We start from the raw sequence: 16,014 nt of genomic DNA on the forward strand, positions 1-16,014 counted from the left end.
ACAAGATCTACTCTGACTCTTACAACGCCATCCATCACATACAGAACCGCACCTTCCCTACAACAGGAGGTCAAACGAGTGGTCTCTGTGCTTTGATCTTCCACTGTTTTCCTCCGTGCTGGGCCTAGGCATTCATGAATTGACGGCAATGAGCTGGCTCACCAGCTTGCCCGCGATATAATTCACCGGGCGCCATTCATTCCCTGGCCCAGACCAGCGGAAGACAGTGGCTGCACTTGTCCTCCTCCCCTCTCCATCACCACTTGGCTCAACTGAATCGGCGCCGAAGGGAAAGAAGAACAGCGTCGACTGGTCGTGCAGGCGTTCGAAATGCTTGGCCTCTGAATTTGGCTGAAATAAAAGTCTATTACTTCTACTACTACTCAAACTGTTTACTATGTCATAGATGGAGGCAGCAGCGATTTTTCTGTCACGTGACGAGCGTAAGCTCTTGCTTCATAAGGCAAGTTTTCATATTTGATTGCCTGCATGAAAATGTTTTCTACAGAAAGCCAGTTCGACCTCCCTTCTCCTGGATTTGTTGACGCCCATCCACTGTTCTGGGCCACCCTGTACTAATGCCGGAGACACCCACTGTATTCCTAAAAGGACACTAAAGGTGCATAAAGAATCTGTTTAGACTCGTGAATTAGGCTCTGAAATGTCTAATGTCGTTCATTTAACCATCGTAGGTTTACTACTCATAGAGAAAGTCAAGGTTAAAGTTTCATTTTTAAATTTCGCACCGAAATTACCACGCGTGGGATGTCACGAATTTAAAGTGCTTTCTTTTTCCTTTGATGACATGGGCTCAACTAAATTTGTTGAAACTTGGTATGTCAAATCTCCGGCCCCCTTATAGGACAATGTACATATTTTTGCAGTAGACGCCGTCAAGATCTCTGATGCCATGGAAATTTTTCAGGACCTTCGAAGTGGCGTAACCAACCGCATTTTCTCTTTCACCAAACAGTCTTCTTGCAGCAAGCATGGTAATCAAAGAGTAAATTACTCTTTCGCAATTGTGAAAGAGCAATTTACTAATATGAGAAATTCTTTTTCTCTTTAGTGTACCTTTAAGATGTCTGTATTGAGAAACTCTACCACATTAGGGCATCAAGTGAGTACAACAGCCGAAATTGCATTTGGAGCGGGCAAATGTTGCTTTTGGAGCAGATTACAGGAGGAAAAAAAAACAATTTTATCACCAATTCCCATATTTGGAGCAGTATAACGAAAAAAGCTTACTTTTGGAACTGAAAAACGGATATGCACAAACCATTCAACGTGAGCATAATCACACTTCAGTGTGCGAGGTGCAGCAAAAGTGACCAACGAGTTCTGCGTAAACAAGGTTGATGCAGCGATGCCGAGCTGTTATTGCAAGCAACGTGCACTGCGTGCAACCGCGGTAACCGTGGGCCCAAAGATGTCCTTAATCTGCTCTCTTCTTGACCCTTAAGGTTACACCTATCGTTTTCCTTCCCATGGCTCACTGCGTCGTCCTCAGTTTAAGTTAAACTGTAAGCCTCCAGGTTTCTGCTCCGTAGGCGAGTAACGGTAAGATGCAGCTGTTACTGTCTCCCTGCCTTACACCTTCCTCATGAGTGATAGTGGTAAACTACCGTTCATGATTTGAGAGTGCTTGCCGAATGTGCTCCATCCCATCCTTATTCTCCTAGTTACTTCGGTCTCATGCTTTGGCTCTGCAGTAACTACCTGTCTTAGGTAGACGTATTCCTTTTTCCCACGTCCAGTACTTGACTACCTAGTGCAAAGTGTTCTCTTCCGAGACTGTTGCACGTTACCTTAGTTTTCTAGATATTAATTCTCAGACCTACCGTTCTTCTTTCCTTGTCAAATTCAGTAATCATGAGTTGCAATTCGTCCCTCGAGTTACTCATCAATGCAATGTCATCAGCGAATTGCAGGTTACTAAGGTACTGTCCATTAACTCGTATCCCTAACTCTTCCCAATCTAGGGCCCTGAAAAGCTCCTGTAAGCACGCGGTGAAAAACATTGGGGAGATCGTGTCTCCCTGCCTTACACCCTTTTTTATTGGGATTTTATCGCTTTCTTTGTGGACGACTATGGTGGCTGTGGAGCAGCTGTAGATTTCTTCCGGTATTTTTATATATGGCTCGTCTGCAGCCCGATACTGCAGCGCCTGCATGACTGCCGAGATTTCGACCAAATCAAACGCTTTCTCGTAACCTATGAAGGCTATATATAAGGGTTGGTTATATTCCATGCATTTCTCTATCGCCTGATTGATGGTGTGAATATATTGTTTATAGTCGAGTAGCCTGTTTGAAATCCTGCTTGGTCCTTTGGTTGATTGAATTATAGGGTGGTCCTAATTCTGTTAGCTATTACCTTTAAAAATAGCTTGTAGACAATGGAAAGCTCATCGGCCTGTCATTTTCAAGTCCGTGACGTCCCGATGTAAGCATTCTTCCAAGGTTCTGGTACGCTTAATGTTAAGAGACACTTTGTATACATAGTGGTCAGTTCTCGTAGCACAATCTGTCTGCCATCTTTCAACAGATTTGATGTAACCTGATCGCCACCAGCAGCCTTGCCTCTCTGCATTCCCTTCAAGGCTTTCGTGACTGCCCTTGTTGTTACTGGTGGGATATCCAACTTCTCAAGGCTATTGCTACTTCTTACATTTTCGTACTGTTTGTTCCGGCTTCTGTAGACATCTCTGTAGAACTCCTCAGCTACTTTAACTATCTTGTCCATATTGGAAGTTAAGTTGCCTTCCTTGTCTCTTAGTGCATACATCTGTTTTTTGACTGTGCCCAGTTTTCTCTTCACGACATTTAGGCTTCGCCCATTCTTCAGAGCATGCTCAATTCTCTCGTTATACTTTATGTCAGCTACCTTACAACTATGACTAACTTCGAAAGCTCTGCCAGATCTATTTTGTTTGTCGGGCTTGAGGTTTTCATGCCTTGACATTCCTGATGAGACTTTTCTTCTACTGAGAGAGTTTGCCAGTGTCCCGTCTAATGACTGTACCTCAGACTTCTCTTGCATACTCCATAATGATACCTGTCAGGTAATCATTCATCGCATCAACGCTAAGGTCGGCTTCCTCAGTTAGAGCCGAGTATCTGTTCTGGAGCGAGATCCTGTACTTTCCCTTTAGGCATACAGTGATGGCATAGAGGTAGAGCCTCAGCCTCGCATACAAGAGGTCAGTGGTTCAAATCCCGGTGCTGCGTAATTCCCCACCATATTAAAAAAAATAATGGAAAGAAAAAAACTAGTGTGTTGATAGAATTGCATAAAGAGGCTTTATACCAGCAACCAGAGCCAGTAATGCACTTTCTCACCATGCAAGAATCGGCCACCCTGGTGCAGTACTTGGCCACTGCCTCCCACATGAATACACCAATCACCCTCGGCCCTCAGTCCACAGCAGCTGCGAAGCAACTGACCATGGTGGCGGTCAGACCTGTGACACAGCGGAGGGCGCTAAGAATCTTTGGGTCTGGACAGACCGCCATTGGAATTTGAACCTGGTAGCGTTTAATGCTAGAGAGGCGAGTCTGGCAGCGCTATTCGAGAAACTAGAGGGTGTTAAACGGGATGTCCTATAGCTCAGTGAGGCTATGACGACAGAGGAAGCCTATACACTGCCAAGGAACGGGCACATCTTATGCTACCGTGGCTTAGCTGACAAAGCAGAACTGCAGGTGGGGTTACTTATCCATAGGAATATAGGTGGCAACATTGAGGAATACTAAAGCATTAATGAGAGGGTGGTAAGTATTGTAATTAAACTTGATAAGAAGTACCAAATGAAGGCGGTACAGGCCTACCTCCAGCCATGACGACCAGTTAGCTGAAAGCTTCTACGAGGATGCAGAAACGGCAATGAATAAGGTAGAAACACATTATACTATATCGATGCCAAAGTAGGCAAGGAGCAGGATGGGGACCAAGCAGTGGAGGAATACGGTATTGGTTCTAGAAATAGCAGAGAGGAGTTATTAGTAGAGTTTGCAAAGCGCAATAATTTATGGATCTTGAATACCATTTTACTAAAAACGAGATAACTGGAAGCGGATGTGGAGGAGCCCTAACGGTGAAACTAAGAATGAAATAGCCTTCATACTGTGCGCACACCCTGGAATCATGCAGGATGTGGAAGTGGTTGGCAAGATACAATGCAGCGACCATAGGATGGCAAGGTCTCGAATTCGCCTAGACTTGAGGAAGGAACGGAAGAAACTGGTACACAACAAGACTGCGATGATGTAGGTACTCATCTCAAGGGTGTGACCTCTCTTGCTTTCACTTCCTTAACTCCTCCCCCATGGCACTTCACTTTGCTTCCGTACAGGTTGCAGAAGTTAGCATCTTTCCTAACCTCAAATCACTGTTCTACTGGTCCACCGAGCTGGCGCAGCATTAATGCACTCTTCCAACATCGACTCCCCTCCTGTGACATTGCCATCATGTCGCCATCACAGAAACCTCACACTGCATCTCGTGCAAACAGACGCTCTCCGCTCTTGTCCAACACGGCCTTCCCCTTTTCCAAATGCAGGTACGCTTTAGTTGCCAGGTGCAGGGTGCAACGGTTAGATGGCACCCGGTGCTGGCATGGCAGAGGGCGATAGCGTCGCATCCCACCCTGCTTATGACTAATTATACTCGTTTGATTGTATTAGTTATCAAGTATTGCTGTGTTTTTAGCATAGTGAGCAATCATTTGTTACCTTTCTCATATGACATGAGTTAGTCACCCCTAAGTGGCATTATTTTTTTCTTTTGGAAGCATTTACATGGTCCAGCCAAATCAAACAAGCTACAAAGACCTCATCTAAACTAGGGAGCCCTCTTAATGCTAGCATTTGTTTGCAACAGGAAAATAGTGTTGTATATGAAAGATCCCGTAATGTATAGCACTGTTCCAAAGTCTCAAGTTGAAAATATCAAGCAGTAAATGGTCGGCATCACTGATCTGAACTTGCTTAACGCAAAATGAGCATTCCATGTTTTTGCGACAAGTGGCCAAATCTTGCTGCTTACGTCTGTGACCAAAATAAAGCGTGTCACATAAATAATATGCAAGTGTTCAAAAATGCGCTGCCAGTTGTGTGCAGCGAGACTTGTACTGCATAATGTGCATAGCTTACACAGCATTGCTTCATAATGTAGCACAGACTACAATGACTGCACAAAACTGTTGGGCTGTTGCAGCACTCGTAGGCAGCCTCCAGAAAAACACAAGGGCACTTACGTCAATCCTCAATGCATTTATGTACAAGCACAGTGGTGCCAGCTGGGTGTTTTAAGACAACCAGCTCGACAAAACTTCGAACAAAACAAATCAACACCCTTCAGGTATGCTGTAAGACAACGAAAAACCTAAGATTAGGCAGCAGCAGCAAACATTCTGATCAATGCCCTTGGCCTAGTTGCATCCGTATTAGTATACGCGTATCACTTGTGCATTCTGTGTGTAAACACAGCCGAAGCTGCAACACGTGCCCTCATGGCCCAGTTCGCTCCAGCATGCAAACTGCTTCACACCAATAGCGCTGTCGCTACTTCATCTTTTTTTTTTTTTCACAGCACCATCAAATGCATCAAACTGCTGCTTCACGCACACACAAAGAGCTTCAGTAATTCCCCTTCTGAGGTTGTTTGAACAAGCACTTGAAGATGTCCAGAAACCGCGCAAAATGTTGTTCGCTAGACTCACTGATTGCCTTTCCACATTAGGAGTTCTTGTAGACCGCACTGTTCGATCACTAACTCCACATCAGAATCACCGGTGCCCTAATATGGAGATTCGAGAAGGATAGCTGGTGCCGTCGGGGTCTACCGTCCCGACAGTGGAGTGGTCCGCGTCCCTCCTCCTTGATCGGCAGTTGCCGGCGACTGGGGGTAGTGCTGTCCGTACAGACCGACACAGAACAGTCCGGAAATGCCGACAAGCACGACGGTCGACGACGTGTTGAACAGCTCGCGGTACTGGAAGTGCAGCACCCACAGGATGCCCAGTGTTGCAGCAAACAGTGGCCACATGAGGGCACCGAGGTTGAGGTCTCCTTCGCCATTGGAATTGGCCGACGAAGTCTCGTTCTGCACAACGGGTGCCGTCGAGATGTGGACGTGCACGACACAGCCATCGCTAAGGCCACAGGACGAAAGACGTGCGTTGTCGTCGCGGAGCTGACCTCCGTTGTAGATCAAGCGCACCAGCCGTTGGCCCGCCAACTCGGCAGCAAAATGGCGCCTGCAAAAACCCACAGCACCAAACATGAATTTCAGTAAAACTGATGTGTTAAGCGAGTTGTACTCCATTTATTGTGGTTACACAGCTCAACAGATGACACAAAGTTCATGCTCGTCTTATACCCCTGCCACACTGGACGTTTTAATGTCATTCGAACAGAATGACATTCGCACCTAATGAGATTATGCGGCTGCTACACAGCGATATTTAATGTCATTAGAACCGAATGACTTAGGCAATCGAATGAGTTCGAGAAACACATTCGCTGTCAAAGTCGAACCGAATGTATAGTCTCTACACCAGAGACTACTTAAAATGTGTCATTTAGTATTCTCAATTCGACACGCATTCGTGCAAACACGCTATTAATGTTGCTTTTTTAAAGGCGTCTGTGATTTTAACGAGCACAGGTCTACGGAAGGCTGTCGCAAAACGTTTTTACTCTCCACCTCAGTGGCGTCTGGCCGCCGGCACTGTCGGCCATAATGTAAACAAACAGACGCCTGTGTGCATGTGTATCTGCAGCGATGGAATGAACTCCACGAGCGCACCGGACCGAGGTGGAGATGTTTGCTCTCATAAGGCTATGAGAAGACAATTGTGCGCAGTTTCGTTGAAAGCTGTTTTCCCGCAAGGACGCGTGCGAGACCGCGTTTTGAAAGCGAACAAACGCGGAACGCTCCGAGTTTCCGTCAAATCTCTTCTTCTGGCTTATGCGCGTTCCTTTCAACGCTGAGTATACAAAGCAACTGAATATTTTACTTGCTGCAGCTTAGCGTCGTCGTTCAGCGGTACTACAGTGCCTAGAATAGCGGTACCGCCATGTTAGCCATTCTATCGGCTGTCGCTACTGGCTAAGCGTCGTCTTGGCTTATGGTGGCCAGATATCCTGCGATATGAAATTTTTATCCGTGTTTATCTAGCGATGCGACTTCCCACATGCCTTTTAAAATAAAGAACTTCGCTTTCATGCCACTCTACATTTACCTTCCTCAACTTTTCCGGCCATTCTTTTTTCTGAATTATCGACATTGATATCATGAACGAATGACATTACTTTTTCCTGTGTAGCACCACCACGGATCGAATGGCATTCGTTGCGCCGAATGACATTCGAACCAAATGACATTAACACCTCCAGTGTGACAGGGGTATTATATCACCCTGTGCTGTTTGTTTGTCATGATTAACTTCGGAAGAATAGAGTTTTAGGGGCGAAGCACCTTAGGGTCTCGGCTTATCGGCATGTCATTCCGTCGTCACGCTCCATCGTAAACAGGCATGCACCGCAAAAATTGGGTACATCCCAATACTCGCCATTGGTCCATATATGCATATTATGAGTTAAAGGTTCGTCGTTACTGCCTAAAACATTATGTTTGGCTTAGAGCAGTGTCAGAACCCCTGATGAAATTTACCAAGGCGCTCAAGTTTCTTATCTAAAACAAGAGACACAAACGTGCATCTCTCCCATAAAGTCATCTATTTGAAACACCACTTCTTGAAACATATCTGCAAAGTGATGGTGCATTAGTGGACTGGTTGTGAGTAAAGCAGTAGAGTACTAAAGATTTTGCTGAGGGAAACACCGGCGCACACTGCATGCTTCGCCCCTCCCAAGGTTTCACGTTAGTGGAGCTGGAACACCCTTCCCTACATGCCCCTTCGCCACAATTTTTTTTTTCAGTGTAATATCACAGACAACTGAAACTAGGTAATAGCTCAAAGGTACAGTTACACATGGCTTAAGCACCCGGAGTCTCAAGCAAACTAAGTCATTCCTACACCATGGCAAGTGCCCAAAATAAAAACACAAGAATACATTATTGTTAGCCATACTTTCTTTTCATATCTGTGACTGATATGAAAACCTTGAAGCGCACTCGAAGTGACAGAATAATTTACCAGGTCCTGTTACAGGGCTCCAGTTGTCACATACAACACTCCAAATGACCGAAGGAAGTCTTTTGCGCTGCTAATGACATGATATAGGAACAAGCAGGAATTTACTTTTCTGGGAAAGCTGCAAAAGCAGAATAAGAAAGCCTTGCAACAGCATGACATAAGCTTGCTATCCTTCCTTGTCAGGGAATATGAGGCTATGCTGGCATACTTGCCAATGCATATAGAAATTTTCTGTGCCTCAAAAACTTACTGCATCATGAGTCTGCTTTTCAATAATGATTACAGACATTTGGGAGAACAGCAGCATATGCTGCACAGAGATGCCCTCCAAGAGCATTTCTTAAGTAAGTACATGCTCTTGAAACAACTCATTGAGGTATGGATTAGACTGACAGGTGAAATTATGCTCTGTTGCCTGATACTTCGGGCAAAGGCTGTGCATTGTAAAGCTTTCTACTTACCATTCTAACAATCAATAGTAGCTAAATGCTCCCATAGTTCAGCACGACATCTAAAACATCAGAGGAACATCAACATTATTTTAAAAACAACATAGCACAAGCAATCGTGAGTGAAATAAGAAACTTCCCAAAGTGACATTTAATTACTTGTTCATTGTGATCACTAAACCGTTGCATAGTGATACACATGTAATGAATCACTATGCGGTAGAACTCAAAAGACCACCGAGAAGAAACAACAGCTGGGCAAAGACCATTTAGTAACAGCACACTATGGATGCTAATATTCACCGTCTTTAGTATGTTATCATTAATTTTTCTCTGGAGATCTCTCGAGCAGAACTAGAGCCTGTGCTAATGTTATGACGATCCACAAACCTATGCACTTCCAGAGTTGCTTACGTTCATTTTGTACTCTTTTTGAAAGAACTGAACATCGGTTTTTGCAAAAGGAATAATTATGGCATAGTGGGCACTTATGGCATAGCGTGCAATGTTTTTTTTCACGAAGGCTGTTTGCAGACGGTTAAAATGGTAAGACCATCAGTTTGGTGAATACATTTTTGACACCATTTGGAGCACCCCAACAGTGTCCCAGATTGCATAAGCCAACCACGAAGCATTACTTGTAACCTGAACAGGCTTCACTTAGTGATACTGAAGCCAGATATTGCCACTTACTTCTTAATTAGAGCTTTAAAGGGGCCATGGCACTGTTCTACTAAGCTCAGCTTATTGTAACTGAGACCAACATAGTTGGTCACACAGAAGAACTGGGCTCCGAGCGCATTTCTTGTCGCGAACTTTCGATCTGAAGGTGCTGCCTCTAGGCCATGCACACAGCCTGTGTCTACCAATCTGGCACGCACTGCGTGACACCACGAAATTACGTGTCAAAGCAGATGACACCGCTGTGTTGTCTGCTTTGAAACTGCGATATGCACTGGATTTATTGCTCTGGATGTCCTGGTACATAACACAGCAAGGGCAACATTGTACCCACAATTCCTTCACTCATGCGATACAGAACTGCATCGTCCTTTTTCGCCTTTGTCTCCGCTTTGAGCCGAACACCTCAACAACAAGACTGACTCACACAATCTTAGTAATGCTGGCAGAGGATTCCAAGATGATTGTTCCAACATGCTGTGAGGAACAAGTATTTGAAAACAGCTAAGCAGTGCAACTGCCAGTTGTAAAAAATTGCATTGTGTGCAGGGAATGCTTAAGTAACAAATGCCACGAAGTGGTTGACAGTACTTGGAAGTATTAGGGTGCGTGAATATGAAAGGCACGTTTACAGGAGAGGGCATGGGACAGCAGTAGCTGCAGTAGGCAAGCTGCAGACTGGAGACAACATTCTGACGAGGAGGTTTGATCAGGGCAACAACCCACTCTCGTTCAAAAGGTATGTGCTGCAATGACAAGATGGCAGCGATATTTTATGAAAAACCCTTTTTCGAAACATTGGTGCCAAAGTGAGGGTACTCTGGTTCATCACTCATTTTGTAACCCTTTGTTTCGAGAGGATGGGTAAGCAGGACACCGAGTGCTTACCTCTTGAACGATCCTACGGTCTCGTCTGGCTTGCCCCTAACGCAGCGCTCGGTGTCATTCAAGTACTTGAGGCGGATGGCGAAGCCCTCTTCTTCCTCTTCTCGTGCTGCTTCCTCGGTGGAGTGGGCCGAGTCTTCACCCGAGTCCGGCTCCACCGGCTCGACGCCGCTTATACTTTCGACGCGAGAGCTCCTCTCGATGAAATCCAGCCGCCTCTGACGAACGACGTCGGGGCTCAGCTCTTCCTCGGCGCTGCGTTCCTCGCATTCCGGCTGCAGCGGCCGGGACTCGTCACCGCGGTCTCGACTGGCTGAAGAATCGCTCGTCGCCGCTTCACTGTCGCCAGGAGCGAGCTCAGTCTGCCTGGGCGACGCACGGTCCCCCCCGGATGGCGCAGAGGCCATAACACGGGCACTGCCATTCTGTGCAGAGCTGACGTCCTGCCGCGTAGACTGCGAGGCAAAACAACAAGCGTCAGTGCGACGAGCACGCTACGGCTTTATGTTGGCTCGAACGTTCATTCAGTTTCAACTAACGTGGCCGTACGAACACTACAACAGCGCGTGTTATTTTTTAAAATAAGAAAACTGAGAAACATCGATGCGATGCAGTGCACGTCAACGATTGGTACCTGGACCATTGAAAACACCACACACATCAGCATGGACTTGCCCTCGCGAGTACGTTAAACATGTCTTAAGTGTAATGAAACTTGCGCCGATATGAAGCACCACGACTCACCTGATCCTGTGCTCCACTGCGTGGTCGAAAAACCGACTGGACGTAGACGACCACAAGGAGACCGGCGACTAAGGTGAAAGAGATGGATGCAAACACCAGCACCTCGTCGCCGATTCCTTCGATCAGCGTGGCACTGGCCTCGGACATCTTAGCTGCAGAACAATAGATATATACGCTGTTTGCTGCTATTCGTTTGGCAACGCATGCAGAACCGCACAGCTGATGGACAAACGTGGCGAGTGCGTAGCACGCGCAGTTAAGGGCGTAGCGCTGAGGCATCTCGTTACTGCAACGAGGCAGTCCAGTTTCTTTTCGCTCATGCAGCGGGTGACAAAAAAAAAAAAATCGTAACCGCCCGTGCAAGCTCGCCGATAAAGTTCAGCAAGGAAACGGCGATATGTACTACTCACCGGATTGTCTAAACTAAAGGCATACTCTTATGGAACATAGCTGCGAAGGTCGACGAAGCGTGCCAGCTGACGAACTGCTCTTCAAAATGCCGGGTCTGCGAACTTAACGATTTTAATAATTTCAAGGGAACTACGTTACGCCAATGTTTAAGCTCGTCAGCAAACAAGCGATGATTGTCGGCAATGTGGGGAGTGTCGGGTTTGAGGGTTTGTGCCGTTTGTGGTCGGCGCTGTGTGCACTCTTTCTAGCCTCGACAGAAGGGTTTAAAAGCGTTGGCAAGATGGCTGCGCCTGCGCGCATCGCTAGCAGAAAGCGGACGTAAACTCTTGTCGTGCAACTAGGTTCATCTGCCCTCTCGCGCGTCAGAAATGGTTTTACGCCTGCTCTTACGGTAAGGCTGGCGATCGTTTGCATTGTAGCGCGTCGCTAACTGTAACAGTTGGCGATCGTAAGAAAGCACGTTGCCAATTGTCGGGTTCGTTTGCAGAGCGCTCAGTCTGATCGAGCGTGGCCCGCTTATCCTGCTTATCGCGTGAATCGTTCTCATTTTGCAGATACCTGCTTCATAACGAGCAGCTGATTCAAAGGGTGAGCTCTGCTGGTTTGTCTAGTTCTTATTGCCTGTTGCTGACATTCACGTATAGCGATCTCACATCCGCTGCTTTCGTTTCTGCGTGTTCCTTTCAGCTTGCAGATTCTTATCCTTTCAGACGTGCAGCTCAGCTCACTGCTCACGTAATGCTGCGTGGAAAAGCGCTCGGTAAGCCTGAACAACTTCAATCGCTCAACAACAGCTTCAAAGCCTCAACAACAACAATCGAGGCTACAACAGCGGGTGCTGTTGTAGCCTCGATTTATTCGGTGGTATGAAGGCGACAACTTGCTGACGCAACTGTTTCACCGAGTATCTGTTTGGATACCACTCATTTTAGCCTGTCTGTGTGGCCTATAATTAGCATAGTAACAAACAAAGCAATATTCTTAACGAACCAATGTTCCATACGTAAACAGGATCGTTGTTGAATTATTTGCTGTGCTTTACAGCACTGCAGGTGAGCACGGTGCAGTGCACTGCGTATTTGGGATGCGATGGCGCTTGTGCTTGTTTTCTGTGTTTATGGGGGATGCACTAGAGTTCGTTGCCTATGCCCTTGTATCAGAAAAGAGCGTGGTTAAAATATGCAATATCAGAATCACTTACTAGAGCGGCAGGTCAGGCGGATTGGTAAAGCTGCAGGTTGACTCACTGAATAATTAAAAAAAAAATACAGAAGAAAGAACTTGCACGTGACAGGCGCTGGCTTGAAAACATTTATTCAGAAGCACACATGTCATAAATACTGTTACACTCCCAGTTATCTCACAGATTAGTTATTTGAAAGGGTCAGCAGACAATCAAAAGCACAGGCGCACATCTTAACAACCAGTAAGAAACGAAAAAAAAGGGGGGGCTTTAGTATCGGTAAGTAACATGATAGCAATGGGACCTTGTTTTCAGGAAGTTGCAAGTGACCAATGCCAGTCACTTGTAACTTCCTTCTTCTGTCCTTGTCTTAGTTGCGCCATCCAATGAGTCAACATAGATCAGAATCACTCTCAGAATGGTGAACAGTTCGCCACGCGTGCCCTTTCAAAGATATGCGCGATGGTAAGGAAGTGTAAAAGTATAGAAAACTGGACGAGTTGGTATGAATTCATTATAGAAAGTTTCTCGGTGCGCACACAATCGTATAGAAGTGGTTTGGGGCACAGCCACTGTAAACGCCAATAACCCGAAGACGCACTGCTTCGACTATTTTCTCGCAAACATTACATCATTCCATGCATTGTTCAGTGGTACTGCACTAAATTAAGTTGGCATTCGCATAAATTGCTTGGTCTGCACCCTGCACAAAAAAAAAACAATACGCATATAATAGAACTATTGATCTGATTTAGAAAGCCTGTTCTCGGTATGGCTCATGTAATTTTGTTCTTTCAATAAACCTACGCTATAAACTTCACATGGTTATCTTCTTCAACGTAAATATGATTTTCACTGCTGATGTTATAGTGAATGCCCTGTATGTGGGCAAAATGTGAAATGTTCGAGTAAATAAGAACATCATTCCATGCAGTGCATCTCATTTGCTTACCACTGCATGCCTTCTTTCACAGGACAGGAAAGCCTTGAGCTGATGTCAACATCTAACCTCCTGAGAACACTTATTGAAAGGATTGGCCGAACAACTGAGAAAGCAAAGGATATTTCATCAGATAAAGTGAAAAAGTTAGAGGTAAGCTAAAGCACGTAGTGGTCATTCAGTGGTTTCCCTGACCGTAGTGACCAGACTAGAGCCAGAAAAAAGAAGTGCCCCCCCCCCCCCCCACGTATGTGCACATCTAAAAACGGACATACTGCCAACTGCACATTTGCAAACCCACAAATCAAACATAGCAACAGCTGAGGGGTGTAAGCAGTGATTTTTTCTATTGTGTATATTCCCTGCTTGGACAATCCAGCAGCTACCGTTTCCCCACATGCATCGTCCCTGGTTAGCATAGTCCTTCAATACTTTTTGTGGTACTCGCTCCTTCAAAGCTATTGAGGGGCTATGGCCAAAGGGCTGCGGGGAAGCACAGGGGAAATTATAATTTACAGGTTCCGGATGGTTTATGATGTGTGATTGACATATTGGATCAGTTAGTCATAAAAAACGGATGCATTTTCAGACAGTCTTTATTGGAGATGATCATTCCCTCTGATATACTTGGCTGTTTAGCATTTCTCTTGCACTTTGTTATCACATCCTTTCTGTCTACTTTTCAGGAGGCCATAAAGGAAATGAAGAGGAAACAAGGGCTCTAGGAACTATTTGCAATGAATTACCCGATTTAAAATATTGCAAGTTATGTAAGTTATATTGTACATATAGCAGCCAAAGTATGTCTAGCGAATAAAAAAAATTACCTTTTCTTTTTGTTTGTATGTATGTGTGTCACTGCAGAGACAACCAAGATGGCAAACGTTAGAGTGATTAGACGTGATTTGCTGTCTTGTACGCACTAAAAGTGGGGGACTTTGGGGGCTGTACAGAAGGGTAAGTTTGCAAGATACACAGACACTTGCAATGTTTGCACACATGTACAGTCGTGCTCAATATGACTTGCAACACGGGAGCGCGTGGCCTCACGAGTTTAATGATTGCGCACGGCTTCAACTTGCTTCATTTCTGTAACTTAATATTATTGTCTTATTTGAGAACATCCCCCAGTGAGAGAACAGCGTTTAGTTGTAGAAATAAGGGCTAGTGGAAGGAATGAGAAATCTTTAAACTCGTGAGGCCACATGCTCCCGTGTTGCAAGTCATATTGAGCGCCACTGTAGTGCATATTTTTGGGCTTTCACCCTTTCAGTCAGAGAAACGGAACCAAAATTTCGGTAAACGCTTAAAAAAAATGCGTGAAAACCGGCGTTTTTTCTTCTTTAATAAAATTGCTGAAATATAAGTAGAGCTGGTCATATACTGGGAGTTGTTTTTCTAAGCGGGTTATCTGCGTTTCTTGCTGTCTGAAAGCTAGAGTTTTCTGCTTTGCCACCGGCTCAAGAAAAATTAAGGGCCAAATTTGGAAGAAACTGCACCAACCGCAGCGCCGCCATTCGGTAGAGCCTGAAACGCCTGTTTTAGGCACTTTTTCTCCCTGAAGACGGCCACTGGCCTAGGTACTGAGGAGAAGAACGCCCCTAGCTCCACTTGTCCCTAGCTTGATCGGCAGCCATAAGCCATGCCGGCCATGCGCGCTTCACGCCGGTGTCAACCCACGCCAAAGTAAGTTTTTGCATTCGCTGTCCTGCAGTGTTTTCTACCGCGCGACGGAGCAAATGAGTTAAACGGGCCAGGCCTTCTGCCTGGTGTGTTGTGTTTGTGTGCCGTTCGCCTTCGAACTCTACCTTTGTGAATTTGCACCCTGTGTGAGCATGGGCCAGTCAGAGTATATGATTACACCACAGTACAAGTGCTTAGCTCGAGCTCGGTTGTAGTCGAGGTGGAACTGCATTCAACAATTCATTATTTACGTGACGCTACGGCCTCAGTCCCGAAACTTGATTTGGTGCAATTATGTTACTGTTACTGCAGCTTCTGATCGGTGCAGCTATTTCAATGTAATAGAGTTACTGTTTTGTACTACATGTCCGTGTCGTTCCATTTGATATGTCATGATACACTTCACGTGTAGATGGTCGACGCTACCATCTGTCCAATACATTACATGGTTCTCAGTGCAACTGTCTAGCGCTAATTGTACCATTTTTATTACGTACCTCACTTTGCTGCAAGTGTGCTTCTTCACAGCCCTGTGCTTCTTCGCAGCACGGGGCACAGGCATAACAATTGCAGCACGTTTGGTGTAATGCAGTCCTACCATCAATTTGTATAGGCAAGACAACACATAGGACAGTGCACATTGGAACTTTGTGCAAAGGTTAGGTATTCCCTGTGACCTTGGGCGCTGCTGACAAATGTCCCATTTGTCTGGTTTGCGTAGAATGCTAAAATAATTTGCTGCATCAGCCAAGGCAAAGCAGAAAATTAAGCTGGAAATGGCCGCTTCTCTGCATTACAAGCTCTGTGGAGTGGTGCTGTAAATTCTGCATTGCCAGATATTGTTGCGTTAGAATCTGACTACCTGCAAAATTT

General features: G+C 45.6%; 2 protein-coding genes across 2 annotated transcripts; one reads left to right on the forward strand and one right to left on the reverse strand.

Moving 5' to 3' along the window:
- Positions 1 to 5,259: 5,259 nt before the first annotated feature.
- LOC119394481 (transmembrane and ubiquitin-like domain-containing protein 1) lies at positions 5,260 to 11,539 on the reverse strand. The gene is made up of 4 exons (XM_037661783.2): positions 11,335 to 11,539; positions 10,925 to 11,076; positions 10,184 to 10,635; positions 5,260 to 6,260 (listed from the first exon to the last, which is right to left on the reverse strand). The coding sequence occupies exons 2-4, from the start codon at positions 11,069 to 11,071 to the stop codon at positions 5,843 to 5,845; spliced, it is 1,017 nt and encodes a 338-aa protein (XP_037517711.1). The 5' UTR covers positions 11,072 to 11,076; positions 11,335 to 11,539; the 3' UTR covers positions 5,260 to 5,842.
- Positions 11,540 to 11,606: 67 nt separating this feature from the next.
- On the forward strand, positions 11,607 to 14,259 carry LOC119394482 (protein NCBP2AS2 homolog). The gene is made up of 5 exons (XM_037661784.2): positions 11,607 to 11,726; positions 11,890 to 11,923; positions 12,023 to 12,095; positions 13,493 to 13,611; positions 14,145 to 14,259. Exons 1-5 carry the CDS (start codon positions 11,704 to 11,706, stop codon positions 14,181 to 14,183), a joined length of 288 nt encoding a protein of 95 aa, XP_037517712.1. The 5' UTR covers positions 11,607 to 11,703; the 3' UTR covers positions 14,184 to 14,259.
- Positions 14,260 to 16,014: the final 1,755 nt, after the last annotated feature.

The sequence above is a fragment of the Rhipicephalus sanguineus genome, chromosome 5 (genome assembly GCF_013339695.2).
Source record: "Rhipicephalus sanguineus isolate Rsan-2018 chromosome 5, BIME_Rsan_1.4, whole genome shotgun sequence".
Classification (NCBI taxonomy): Eukaryota; Metazoa; Arthropoda; class Arachnida; order Ixodida; family Ixodidae; genus Rhipicephalus; species Rhipicephalus sanguineus.

What these genes read in the sequence shown, in the direction of transcription:
- LOC119394482 (XM_037661784.2), top strand. Translation starts at nt 11,704, where the DNA reads ATGGTTTTACGCCTGCTCTTACG. An exon ending in ACGAGCAGCTGATTCAAAGG is followed by an intron (nt 11,924 to 12,022) that starts GTGAGCTCTGCT and finishes TGTTCCTTTCAG; the next exon opens with CTTGCAGATTCTTATCCTTT. An exon ending in GCTGCGTGGAAAAGCGCTCG is followed by an intron (nt 12,096 to 13,492) that starts GTAAGCCTGAAC and finishes CTTCTTTCACAG; the next exon opens with GACAGGAAAGCCTTGAGCTG.
- LOC119394481 (XM_037661783.2), bottom strand. Translation starts at nt 11,071, where the DNA reads ATGTCCGAGGCCAGTGCCACGCTGATCGAAGGAATCGGCGACGAGGTG. An exon ending in GCAGTGGAGCACAGGATCAG is followed by an intron (nt 10,636 to 10,924) that starts GTGAGTCGTGGT and finishes TTTGCCTCGCAG; the next exon opens with TCTACGCGGCAGGACGTCAG. An exon ending in ACCGTAGGATCGTTCAAGAG is followed by an intron (nt 6,261 to 10,183) that starts GTAAGCACTCGG and finishes GGGTTTTTGCAG; the next exon opens with GCGCCATTTTGCTGCCGAGT.